The 13,839-nt window shown below is 51.1% G+C and overlaps 1 protein-coding gene across 5 annotated transcripts in view; it reads right to left on the bottom strand.

The window, feature by feature from the left end:
• Positions 1 to 13,839, bottom strand: part of NRP2 (neuropilin 2) — a 118,493-nt gene that overhangs the window by 64,124 nt on the left and 40,530 nt on the right. For all 5 annotated transcript variants that reach the window (XM_080671073.1, XM_080671074.1, XM_080671077.1 and 2 more), the window contains exons 4-7: positions 9,356 to 9,586; positions 8,190 to 8,345; positions 6,166 to 6,335; positions 3,890 to 4,045 (exon numbers count right to left, since the gene is read on the bottom strand). In XM_080671073.1, coding sequence (XP_080527199.1) covers positions 3,890 to 4,045; positions 6,166 to 6,335; positions 8,190 to 8,345; positions 9,356 to 9,586 — 713 coding nt within the window. The remainder of the gene's footprint in view (positions 1 to 3,889; positions 4,046 to 6,165; positions 6,336 to 8,189; positions 8,346 to 9,355; positions 9,587 to 13,839) is intronic.

Genomic DNA, 13,839 nt, shown 5'->3' with positions numbered 1-13,839 from the left:
CTGGGGACCAGGTGCCTTCTGCAGGGACTGCACAGTTCCCCACATCGCAGGGGCAAAGGACTCGTCTCAGGGTTTCAAGTCCACAGTCTTTGAAACCCTGTTCAATTCCGAAGCGAGAAAGTCAGTGCCTGAGGGTTCTCCGAGCCCCTTGGAGGTCATCGTGACATTAATATGTCGAGCTTAGGGCGTTTCTGCCACTCACCAGGGGGTGATTCTAAAAACTCTTGGACGCAAATCTTTCCTCATCCCAGTCTCACCCTCCCATCCTCAGTGTGGTCATCAGGATCTCTGTAGCCCCCGCTAGACTTTCTCTTTTAGCTAGAATTTCTTCTAAATCCCTCAGAACAGCCCAGCAGTGCTGTGACTCAGAGGAAGGTACCCAGAGCTGTGTCAACAGGGGAGTTGCCCACATTTACCAAATAAGGGAGGCCTGGAGGCCAGGGCTTTTGCTTAGACACATACGGGCAACGGCCTCTGTCCCCCTGTCCTGACACCGGTCCTGGCCTCATCCCCTCCAGTGCAGACTCACAGAACCGGCATCCCCAAGGTAAGCAGGAACTTGGCCAAGGCTTCCTGCCTTCCAGCGCCTCCCTCTCTCTCCACGCCTCTCTGTGGCGGTGTGTGTGCCTACAATTATAGACACGCCCGCGAACCATCTACTATTGTATTTACAACACTCTGTCTATGTTTGGGGTGTTATTAATACAGCTGGGGAAACCAAAAGCAGCCGCTTTCTGCTTGTGGTTTCTGAGGAAATCTATGGGAAGCAATTTGTGTAATCTAAGGGAGCACATGGGCTGGGTATGGGCTCCAGCAGGCGGCCGAGCTCCGCGCCTTGTGGTTACACCATAAATGCGCAGAAGGAGGACCCGCCCTGTAGGAAAAGCATAGGTTCCGTGTTTCTGTGCTGTGCATATGGCCTGCATAACTGTGCCACGTATTGGAGGGGGATGCTCGCCCTACCCCCGGCGACAGTGTAATGCCTTTCTCTCAGGCGGCCTCACCACTACCTGTTGGATGGAAAGCCACTAAGAAGAGGCTGCTCTGGGCTGGGGGAGGCTGGGAAAGAGTCTCTGCGTTTTCCTCACTTCCTTCCCCCACAGGTCCAGTCCTTGCCTCAGCCCAGCCTGGGTCTAAATTTTAAACAGCGTTTTGCAGGGAAATGGCACGGCCATCCCCCATCACCTTGAGCGCTCATTCATCTTGTTTTTCTCCAATTTCCCCAATTCCCTGGTCTTTGGTCCATTGTATGGGTGTGCAGGGGATAAAATCAGGTTCCCACATTTCTGCCCCAAACACCACCCCGCCTCCCCCTTCACACCCTGTGCCCTGGTCTGCATCTGCGCACCCTCCCCCTGCCCACAGAGCAGAGCCGGCTGCTGCCTCCATCTCGGCGATGCTTTGCTCACAGGTCCTGCTGTCTGAATCTGGCTTTCCAGCTACTACTTAGCACCAGTGAGCTTGGCACGGCGCCCACCATCCAGCAGCTACAAAGAAAGGCTCAGCGGTCGCGCCCGGCATAGACGAAGCCGCTCCCTCCACTGCCCCCAAGTCCCCCCCTCACCCCGCCTCCCCTTTGTGGCATCAAATCAGACTGCAGCAGACTTGACAAATCTATTTGGCAAGGTCCACTCAGCGATCCCCTCCCCGCCCCCCAACAGCCCAGAGAGCGTGAGGCTCCTGAACGGTATGGAATCTGCACCTTAAATACAGACGTCTGGGAGGCAGGCCTGCTAATGACGGTGCAGGGAGATCACCCTTGGAGGGGAGGACCCAGCAGGTCTCCCCTGTGGCCTGCCACACCGCAGGGGGCGAGGGGGAGTGAGGGAGGGGGCAATGTCCAATTGGCAGGCTTTGCATCCTCCCAGCTCCTTGTAGGTACCAAGGGGATGAATTTCTAAGGGGGGCAGACATGCTACTCCTCTGCCCCAATGCCTTTAAGTGGGTAGGACTGACTCACTAAAAACCAGACAATAACAAAACAAAAACAAATGATCCCTTGGCTACTGGGGGGAAATTTTAGCCAAGGGTGGGAAGAGGAGGGGAGAGAGAGAGAGAGAGAGAGAGAGAGAGAGAGAGAGGAGAGAGAGAGAGAGATCCAATATGAAAAAGTTGAGGAAAATGGTTCTAAAGGCGCCCAGAAAGCAAAATTCAATTCTCAGGAACATCTCCCCTGCAGCACGAATACCGGGGATAAAGCCAGGGAGGACAGCGTTCTATCAAAATGTGCAGCGCTAAGGTATTTCCAAAAGCAGAGTCCCTACAAATGGTGTTTTAAATAGCATCCGGTCCATCTGCATGCTCTTAAAATCAGCTTATGCTACAGGATCCCTCTGGCCTGTGCTGCTTAGTCACTGAGCCTGGACAGGCGGCAGTCAGGTGAGCCTCCTCGTCCTGCCCTGGGACCCGCCGCTACCCAGCTGCCGGCCCTCGCCTACCTGGCCAAGCTCTGGGCTCTACCAGTTTCTTACTGAAAAGGGTGGGTGGAGAAAGAAGGCATGAAAATGAGTGGGGTGGGGGGAAGACTCCGTGCACAGCGCTCCCAGCCCCCAGTGCCCACCCAGGCTTGCCATTTCCAAGTGATATTTGACAACTCTTTCTGCAACAGATGAAGTCAATGAGAAACTAGACCTGGCCCCATGTGTCAGGGCGAGGAAGTCTTTCACGCGCCCCCTTTATCTGTGAAGTGGGGAATTCCTGTGTCTGTGTGCACTGATGCCTAGTAATATCGAGAAGCCATGCTTTTCAGATGAATGGTGCCATGTTACTATGGCAATTTTGATGTAAAAAAAAAAAAAAATCCACTCCTTTAAAAACTCCCGTTTCCCGAGTGAAACGGTGCCACCAACATTATAGCTCAGGGTTTTCTGGGCCGGAGGTTTCCAGCTGCATGGCAAGAGCCAGCTGCCTGGGGTCAGTGATGAGCGGAGGGGACTGCTGGGAAAGGCCTTTGGCTTCTCTAGGTCTGTGTCCCATTTCGATCCTTCACAACCCTAAGGACCAGGGCTCGGGTGGAACTATAGCACTAGAGAGGGGACCCCTTTCCTCTGTCCCCAGTCCCCTTCAGAGAAGGGTGTGCATGCTCCTTCCAGGCCTCGAGCCAGTCAGTGATACCAGAGCTCCCCCACCCAGGTGAGCCCACCAGCCATTCAACCTCCAGACCCTGAGCGCACAGCCACATTGCCAGCGCCAGAATGCCACGTGTCTTAAGAAATCGGAGCGCCAGACATCCATCCATATGTACAAAAAAAGCCCCACATCACCCACCCGGCCACACCTCCCGGAGCCCTCGATGCTGAAGGCCCAGCCAAGAGAGAGAATTCACTGCTCTGTGCCAAGCAGGACTGCCCGTTCAGATGCCACCCCTGACACATGGATTTCTCCTCGCTATTTATTATCCTCTTTCTTCCTTGGGACATTGTGATTCCCTCTCAGGATTTGTGCTCTTTCATTGCCAGACCTTGGTAACTCCTGAACTGCCGGTTCCTGTGGTTTCGTGATTGTTAACCCAGCGTGTGGAAGGGACTCCGGCCATAAATGCTCAATGAATCCTGTGTGGGGAGACTAGGATTGGGAACAGATTTTCTCCTTCATTTGCAGTCAGAGAGCACTCTGCAAGCTCGCGCTCTCTCTCTCTTGCTCTCTCTCTCTCTCTCTCTCCCTGCTCTGCAGGACGCAACAGCAGCCAGGTTGTTGGAGAAATGGTATTTTCCAATCACTTTAGCATAAGGAAGAGTATTTTCCGGGCCAGCATCTCCCATGCCTCCATCAGTTATTCGAGCCTCACTGAACAAGACTCCTTCCCCGTGTGGAGCTGCCTGGAAGCTCCTCTCACCCCATCTGTCCTGCACCGTCCCAGCATGCCCGTGAGGTGGGGAAATGGGTTTACCTTGTGGTTTTTGCCATGCCGGTACACCATCCAGTCTTCACCATTAGTACTGACTTCCAGCTTGTAGGATTTGACGTAATAGCCATTCTGGGTCTCCCTGGAAATCGCCCCCTGCGTTGCAATGGCCGTGAGCATGGTTAGAAAGCGCAGGTCCACCTGAGGAAGAGAGGAGGGGAAGTAAGGGGGCTGTGACTCCCGACACAAGGCAGGGTCTTACTTTTTCTTTGAAGGGCACAATTGTCATACTCAGCTCACCGGTGTCTGTGATCTCTCAGGTAACCGTGATTAAGGGCCAATTTGCAATTGCACTAGACAGTGAAACTCAACTTATTTGACACTAAATTGGACACCTTTGAAAATGTAATGATTCTCTCTCTCTCTCTCTCTCTCTCTCTCTCTCTCTCTCTCTCTTTGCAAATCTGAATGGACAGTATTAAGTTTAATCTTAAGGGAATCATTGAATGTCTAGAAGCCTGACCCCTTCTTACTAAACAGCAGCCTGCCTTGGATAGCCAATGCAGATTCTGCTTTAAAGGAACAATGGCAAAATCCAATCCAATCCAATCCACTCCAATCCAGTGCAATTCAATCCAATTCACTTACGATGCCCTAGTTGCAAAATCTCAGCTCAGGTCTGTCTCCCCTCCCCTCAGTCCCTCACTCCATTGTGTATTTAGTTGCTCAGGTCAGTAAGGGGCCAAAGGGCATGCAGAGTCTGCCCAAGCAATTAGGCTTATGCACCAAGACCTGACCTTTGCTCGATGAGGAGGATGGCCAACATTTTGAGGCACCTCCCCTCCTAGAACACCAAACCCATTTGGAAATTGCTGGATGTCATTCTTTTGCTGCCACAGTGCTTCTTTTCATTTGTTTGTTTGTTAATCCCCACCCGAGGATATTTTTTCATTGATTTTTAGAGAGGATGGAAGGGATGGGGAGAGACAGAGAAAGAAACATCGATGTGAGAGACACATTGATTGGTTGCCTCCCACACATGTCCCAACCATGGCTGGGGATTGAGCCTGCAACCAAGGTATGTGCCCTTGACCAGAATTGAACCTTCAGTCCACGGGCCGATATTGTACCCACTGAGCCATCCCAGCTAGGGCTACAGCGTTTCTTAATGGTAATCTCCAAGTGATCAAAATTTAGCCAGCACATACTGGGAAAATTTGACCCAGCAAACCTTTACTGGCTACTTAACATGTGCTCAGCACTATTAAGCATTCAACAGAAGTACCCAGTGTGGTATCTGTGCATGATAAACAGGTGGATAGCAGTAAGAGAAAGTATGTGATTAAGGACCAAAACTCAAGGTATAATCAATGGGATGCCCATTATAAGGGAGAACTTTCTGGAAGCTTTGCGGAAAGCTTGGATGAGAAAGATTTTTGGAGGGCAGACAGTGACAAATGGCCTTAGGGTTGTGCTGTGAGTGCCTCCCTGGAAGTTTCTAAGTGGTCTTTCTCCCTCCCCCATTGTGCGCTCTGCAATGTCCTTCTCAGAGCAGAGGTCACCGTGTGGCATCTGAGCGAAGACAGGCTTGTCAATGGGTCACAAGACTGTCTGCTGTGAGTCACAAGGCCTTGCTTAAGCAGGGAACTAGCAGCTTGCTCTTCCCTGGGGATGAGAACTGGACACGTCTGTCATGCAAGGGAGGATTACTTAACATGACAGTAAGTCTTATTCGGAAGGGAAGCAAACAGCAGTCTGAGAAGATGCTGCAGAGCAGCTGGGCAATTGGAGAGCCATTCCTGGTGCGGACATTTCCCCAGGTGCTCTTCTGAGAGCTATGTGCAAACCCTGCCTGGCGGGGCTCCTCCAAACAGCAAGGATCATGGGACGCTGCCCTGCTCAGCTAGCAACTCACAAGCCTGCCCTTAGGAAGACGCCTACCACCCCATCACATTTCTGATGCCTCCCTGTGCCAAGGATGAGGAAGACCTGGAACTGTTCATAGACGGTTCCTTGGAAGTCTATAGCGGTAGGGCAAACAGCATCTCGGCCAAACAGCATCCCCAAGGCCTGGCAATCTTCACAAGAGCAGGGCAGTGTCCATCTTACTCGTCATTTAGCCCAGCACTCAGCACGGTGCCTGCACAGCCTATTCGTGCCGGGCACATGTGTCTGTTCGAATGGATGGATGAGTGAATGGTGTTCTCAAGGATGCTGTGTTTATTTTCTTTGTGTCCTTTGTCCAATCTAGACGAGGAGCCACCCCCCTTGCCCGCCAATACACGCACACCCTGTGTACCCTCTGATAGCTGAGCAAGTACCTGGAGATACTCCTTGTTGGAATCCAAGTTGGGTGTCCAGCCGTTGTCATCCCCATGGAGCCGGCTTTGCTGAGGTCTCCACCTCCCGTCAGAGTAGGTAGAGGAGGCACTGATCTGCTCGTTGGCAATCCTGCCAGACTCCATTCCCAGAGGGACATTGCACTGAAAGTCTGGGGAGCGGAGATGGTCAAGCACAGAGTTAGGTATCTCCATCTCATACCCTCGGGACTCGCAAAACACACCTCCCTTCTTGGGACAAGTCCTTGCAGGCACTCTCTCATCTTGAAGACCTAATTATACACTCCCATGTTAAAAAAAAAAAAAAAAAAGCTACACCAAGTCCTAGAGCTCGACAACCCCTCTGGGTCTGAAGGAAACTAAATTGGACCTAAAAGAAATCAGGCTGTGTATAAATAAGAATCATCATACAAATTAAAAATACAATCCAAAGCACAAGAACTGTTAGTGCTGCGGGCTACAGATGCTCACAGATACCAGATGCACCATTACTGAAATACAGGTACATGTGTGATAGACTGTGGCAATTTGGGTGGGCTGATACATCGTGGGAAGCCTGCTTCATTAATAAACACCCAGAAGGCATCTTTTGCTTCTTCTTTTCTTTCACTCCAGTGTCTCATGAGTTCTAGCACAGAAGACAGACATTACAAAGCAGTAAGTACCTGTCTTCAGAAGACTTCTCTATAAGCATGTGCATGTCAGTCTCCCTTCCCCCGAACCACCTGTCTGGGCAAATAGACCCGGAACTCCCTTACTCTGACCTTGCGCCATCAGTTCAATTGCTGTCCTTCTCATGGATACTGCAGACAATGGTCAAAATTTGTGTGTGCATGTGTCTGATAAGGACCAGCAAGCTTTTCAGGTTTCAGGCCTATTTAGTTTTATGACTGCTCTGGCCATTTGCAGAATTTGGTGCAATCTGCAATATTATTTTCTTGTCACTCAATATTCATGAGCTCTTTGAAGAAAAAAAAAAAAATCCCGGAATAAAACGCATCGACTTTTCAGCAGGCCAGGCTGCCATGCCTATACGTAAGCATGAGGCATGCTGTCTACAACCATGGCGGACTTCCCCTGCTCTAACCATCCTTCAAGTGCTCCTGTAGTCCTTAGGCCAGTGGTACTCAAACTACGGCCCGCGGGCCACATGCGGCCCGCCGAGGACATGTATCCGGCCCGCCGGTTGCTGCTGCCTGTCCTGCTTAGCAGCCGACTCGTCCCGGGCCCGCAGTGTGCATAGGAATTTGTTCATAGTTTTTTTTTTAAACTACAGTCCGGCCCTCCAACGATCTGAGGGACAGTGAACTGGCCCCCTGTTTAAAAAGTTTGAGGACCCCTGCTAGGCTATCATTTGGGTTTCTAATGGGAAGTGGGAGCACAGTTGAAGCACATGCTCAGGAGGAGCGGATATGAAGATGGAGCTCAGGGCAGGAGACTGATGGCCCAGATAGCAAGTCCAGGACACTGGGCTCAGCTGCACGTTGTGCTGTGCACAGTGCCTGGCACGTAGCAGGAGCTCAGAATGCTGTGTGTCCTGGGAGTGTGAAGGGAAGTGTGGGATAAGCTCTACCGGGGCCAGAGATGTTTAACATCAAAATACATATAGAGAGATTTAAAACTGCTGCTTCTGACAATGGTCACTGAGGGGAGGGGAAAAAAAAGGGTCCCAGATTCAATGTTAGCACAGGGGGAGTTTTATATAGATATTTTAACTAACCTCCCTTTTATTTATAGACGAGAAAACTTGAGATGCTCCTGTAACTTTGCCTGGGAATAACTAATTCTTGGTACACATACTATTTGTTTCCTTTAAAGAAATGAGCACCCAGATGGACATTTGTTCTGTTTTTATTCATCTTTGCCTAACAGCTCCCATTCTCTGAACTCAGATGCCAATGCAGGTTCTGTAGAATGCCCGCCAGGCCCCTGGTCTTGGAGAGGTCAGCACGCCCTCCCTCCTCTGAGGAAGGGACAGGACAGAGGTTCCCAACCGGCCAACTCACTCTCTAGTGGTTCTTGGTGAACCAGGTAGTAGCGGGCAGAGAAGCCATCCTTGGCCACCGCCATGTCCGTGTGAAAGGTCAGAGAGAGGATCCCTGTCGACGAACGTAGTTCAGAGGGTGTTTTTGTCCCGCAGTATTTGCCGATGAGGGGACCAACTGGACATGCAGAACAAAGAGAGGGCAACAGATGGAAATGTCAAACTCCATTTTCAGTATGTCCTCCTTCCCCACAAGCCCAAGTCATTCAATGGGGCCTCACTTTGTATGCCTTGGTGTAAGAGAACAACCAAAGATATGTTTTAAGAACAATGTCTAGTATTTTGCCTGCACAGTAAAGAGTCCCTTCACTGACCCGCCCCATCCTGTTCTCACAGCCTGGGAGATGGGCAGGAAAGGTATCATTATAATGCCTGCTCTACAGAAGAAAGGATTGAGGCTCCCAGAGGTCACGTGACTTTTCGTTATTCAGACAGCAAGGAAATAACAGAGCTCCAACACTAGTTTTATGACTAAATCTTGTGTTTTTCTCAGGAAATGAAACTGCTTAGCTGTCGGGTCTCCATTATGGGGCAAAACACTTAGAATGACTACCAAAGCGAAGGGTTGGTTTCCTCGCTGATACAGACTATTCCCAAGTCTTATGCTGGTCTCTTGCCAAGAAGTACAGGTTCCGGGTTCCTCTTGGCCTTGGGTAATGTGCCCTTTCGACATCTATGACTATATTAATACTAATGGAATTATAGTAATAATGATGACAACAGCAGGTTATTTATACAGATACGACAGATAGGTTAGCGGCTTGCGCAAGGCTGCAGAGCCACTGATAAGCAGAGCAGGATTTACACCTCATCAATGGGCTTGAGAGTCATATCCGGGCACAGAGGGTGGCCACTGAGTCATTTTCTATGGAGACCCTGACAACGTGAAGGAGAAAAGAGCATCGCCGATAGTTTTTCTCATCCTCACCCAAGTATCTACTCCGTCTCCTCCTATCCTTCTCCAAGAAAGGATTGCCCTCCTGCAATCTAAGACAAGCAAGTCATGGTGGGTCCAACACAAACCCTCAGGAGGTTTGAAGTCTCGCTCTCTATTTCTATTGTTCCTAAAGCAATTAGCAGGCCCAGGAGAGGCTCCGAGGAGTGCCTGGTGACAGCGACAGCACTCACCATGCGGGATGCCATCCCAGATGTCCAGCCAGTCGTATTTGCAGTCTCCCTCTCCCACCTGCAAGGGGTCATGCTCCAGGTCAAAGGTCAGAAATTGCAGGACGATCTCCATCTTGGGTTTGGCCAGGATGGTGAAGGTGCAGTCCAAGTTGTGTGGGTACTTCTCGGGGAACCCGGGGGACTCGATGGTCCCGTTGGGGCTTGTGAAGTTTTTCGAACAATCTTCGGAGCCTGTACGTCAAAGAGAACCGTAGCATTAAGAAAGGAGAAGAAGACGCCTTTCTGAGCTGCCTCTGTTGCATGAGTTATTTAAATGCCTGGGCCCGAATCCCTACTCACGGGGTGTTTGTTTCCACTGGAGTGGCCCTTGAAGCAACATGCTCTTCCCATTCACGTGTCAAGCCCATGAACGGGACCCTCTTTAAGAGAGAAATTAAGGAGGCGAGATGGTTTGCTCTACATGTAAGAGTAAGAATAGTAATTGAGGAATTGGGGGGCGGGGAGGGAGAAGTGTGTGTGTGTGGAGAAAAAGAGAGAGAGAGAGAGAGAGGGAGCAAGAGATTCTCTTGAAAAGAGGAACAGAGACTTCTTTCTCAATTACTCAGCTGCTTGCTCCAGAAATGTAAGTTATTTCAATCCTTAAGGAAGGCTTGCTGATTGCCAGCAGGGCAAACAATGTTACCCCTTATTTATTGCTGACCTCAACACAGCCCCTATTGTACCAGCGCCAACCGAGTGCCCCCTTCTCCCTCCAAGATCCAAGGTGCCCCAGGGGAGGGGCAAAGGGGAGCTCGGGTCTCATTCATGTCATGACTATATTAAAACGAGCTGCTCTGTAGTGGCCAGACAATGAACAATCGACGTTTGTAGCCGGTGGATCACAGCGGGGTGCTGGGGCTGTGAAAGGCCGCTCGGCAGCAAGTCTCGCAAAGTGCGGCCCTGTGCTGCCACCGGGGAGGCTTCTGGCTCCTTTCGGTGGGGTGGCCTTGCTGTGCTGCTAAGCGCTCGCGTCTGCTTTCTCGGGACTCAGGGAGGCGTCCTTATTACATGTGGCACACAGTGGCACCCCGGGGTGCGGGCTTGGCAGGCCGCGGGAGGCTGTGACAGGATTACAGCCACCCTACCCCTAAAGCCTCTAGGTGGAGTCACATTCCCAGAGTACTGAGACGCAGCCTCCATCTGCCAGGAGAGGCCCAGAGGCGGCCCAGGACGCTGCGGCCCAGCCCGCAGGACGGGAGCTGCACAGGGCGCCCTCTGAGACAAGTTCATGCAGCGTGGGTACTGCCGGACCAGGAGAATTGATTTCACGACATTCTGATTTTAAAATAAAAAAAAAAAAGGAAGCAGGATTTATGAGGAGGATAAATAGGCCCGCTAAGCATGAAGAAAAAACACACCCAAATCCTCAATAAAGCAGGTGTTTACTGGCAGGAAGTGTCTCCTGGGCGCCCCCAGAAATACAGCTATGCGATGTCAATATGCGGATCCCGGCCTGGGGCTATGTCTTTATCCGCAGCTCCTGCAGAGGCCCCTCCGTGAGCCTCTTTATTGATGGTGACTGTCTGGAAAGCAGCAAAGTCTGACTTGGAAAAGGTATCATGCAGATGAGCAGGAAATTCCAACATCGCCACCTACCCAGCACTGAGCTTTGGCAGGTGGACCCAACACCTGGGGCGAGAGCCAGCCTCTTCAGGACTTGTTGGGGGCTCTCTGCGGGCCACATCCCAGCAGCTCCGCATCCCATCATTCCGGGGCAGGGCAGCCCAGTGGGCGGCCAGGGCCAGCAGGAGGAGCTGGATGGCACCCCAGTTTCCTAGCGAGTCCCTGGCATTGGTTACCCTCTAGCCCTCAGCTCCTAGGCCTCCTCAATGGCCAGATGAGGCAGCTGGGCGAGGCCAGGCCAGCCGGCAGGTCTTGGGGCCGAAGGGAACTTTGAGAAGGTTAGCGCGGTGCGGCCTGCTTCACGCGGGCCCCTCAGCCAGGGGAAAGGAGCTCTTCTTCACAGCACGCACCCAGAGCTGGGAAGGGCATCGACCTTCCTTCCAGAGGTGGCTCTGCCATCTCTCCAGAGGTGGCTCCATCATCTCTCCAGAGGTGGCTCTATCTCTCTCCCTTCCAAGGCGAAGGGAGTCCCCACCCCCAGGAGCGGAGAATTCATGGTGGGATCTTTCTTTGGTTCCTCCCAACCGTGGGGGAGGCTTCCACAAAGGACACCCAATTAGTCTGGGGGTGGCCGGGGGGATGTGAGCTTCTAAAGCCCCCACGGTTTCCAGGTTCTGAGGCCTGCATTGGACGGCACAGAATTTTTCAATCTGACATTCTTTAAAAAAAAGAAAAAAGAAAAAAGTGTATCTATCTCTGACATGTGGCTATATATGGGTATATCCCCTGCCTTATTTGGAATGAGGTAGACAAACGGTTTTATCCTTTTTATGCAGAAAAATCAAACTTATCCATTATAATTGTGACTTTGTTATAGTGCCATCTCGTTATTTAAACGGTGGTCACAGTGTTGGAAAGCGGGCGGCTGAGTATCAAATGTGGAGAAGAGATCTCAGAACAGGGTGACGATCCTTGACACAAAAGTTGAGCCTTGCAGATAACTACCTAACCCAAGATCCTGTTTCTGTGATGTGTTCCAGGGTTAGAGGTGAAAGAAAAATATCTCCGGCAACAGATACTCAAGTCCCCTCAGTGCTGAGATTGTCCATAGGAGCCGGGGGATTTCAGCTGCAGGGCATGATTTCAGACCAAAGGACTCCGCTATGAAAAATGCCCGCTCCGTGGTTTCTCACTGCAAAGTTTACCGTCACCCTGCCAGCGGAAGAAGAATCTGCAGGCACAAAGCTATTTACAACATGTGGTCTTTATCCGAAGCTAAGCTTGGCCTGACTACAGAAGGTGAATCCAGTTCTTCAGTTCGGGGAGTGGGGGGAGGGGGCACTCCAGGTTTTCTCTGTCTGTGAGTGACCCCAGAGATTTCAGTTCCCAAAATGTCCCCAGGCACCAGGAACGAAAACTTGATCTTGAACGTTGGTCCAAGGAGCACCAGAAAACAAACAGAAAAGCCACATTTTCCAGTGATTCAAGTCTCCAATGCTGTATTTTAAGTTATTTTAAAATTCCTTTCTCTGTTCGGCCCAGGATTTGGGGACTGGAGAGCCTGGGAGTTTACGAGTTGTTTTGGTTTACCCCTTTACATGTGGCTAGTCTGGTAATGTACAGACTCCTTTATAAACCACTTCATTCAGGGCAGACATGCACTCCCACTCCAGCCGCATGGCCCCTGCCTGTACCCAAGGGGTGGGTGTGTATCTGTCAGTTTCATTTTGCAGCCGTCTAGCCAGGGCGATGTGCTGGCGAAGGCTTCCAGAGCCCTCTCTGTGGGTATGTGTGTCTGTGTTTACGGTTCCCCCTTCTTTCTCTACGAATCTGACCAGCAAACACAGTTGTGTGTGTTTAGATTTCTTCAGAATGTGCATGTGCTTCTTTCATGTTCTGCAGATGATGTAAATGGTGTATTTTCTCTCAAGACTCCCACGGAGGGTGCAGGGCACGGCGCCTGGAAGAATGTTGACGTTGCACCCCCCACACATGTACTAGTATGTGCTTTATACCAAGTTGTCGTTCGTGCCCAGAGCTGCTCTTTGGAATGGACATGATGGCAGGTTGCAGTGGGCCCGAGAAACCACTGGGCTCTCGTCTTCTTTCTTACATTCCCCAGAAACATGGCTGTTGTTGGCGGGGATAGATACCCCCCACTGTAGTCACATCCTTCCTCCTTGTACAGACAACGGCAGTCCTGAAAGCAGGCTGCCCATGTCTCCACGCCCAAGCCACCTCTCTCGGCTGGCACTCTTGTTTCTAAGAAGTATGCAGACTCGCTGCCTCATTCAAAAATCCTACCTCAGCTGTCCTCAAAATGGCAAAGCTGAGTTATAATACCCTCCTGTGTTTTTAACTTTTAACATCGTCCCCTTAAATCTCAATAGAGTTAACATCCACTTTCCTGGGGCTTTCTGGAGAATGTGGCAGCGTCGTTGTGAACTACTGAGTCAGGAGGCATGACACAGAGGTGAGCTTGAACGGTCCTGCTCATTTTGTTGCGACAGCCCCGTGGCCAGCTCCCTGGAGATCCTGCTTGGAGCTGTTTCCCTCTCATGGCCAGCATAGTGGAGCCGAGTGACAGCTGAACCCTGGGGACCTTGCTATCGAATAGACTTCCCAGATTCTCCACTTGCCAAGTCACCCGATGGAGCCCTCATTTTCACAACCACAGTGTGTCAGTCACACCTTACCTGAGCGCCTACTCATTCTGCCTCATATTATAGTTCTTCCACTGACATGTCTATTTACATACACTCATCCAACAACGTCTATTGTGTCTCTGTTGTGTGCTGAGGGTCAGCACACCTGTCTCCCTCACTAGAGGAGGGCGAACACTCTTTTATTCCCTTGTCTGCCCTCTCTCCCCACTGCTCCCA

The sequence above is a fragment of the Plecotus auritus genome, assembly GCF_963455305.1.
Source record: "Plecotus auritus genome assembly, chromosome: 5".
Taxonomy (NCBI): domain Eukaryota; kingdom Metazoa; phylum Chordata; class Mammalia; order Chiroptera; family Vespertilionidae; genus Plecotus; species Plecotus auritus.
This window is presented reverse-complemented; position numbering and strand designations above follow the sequence as displayed.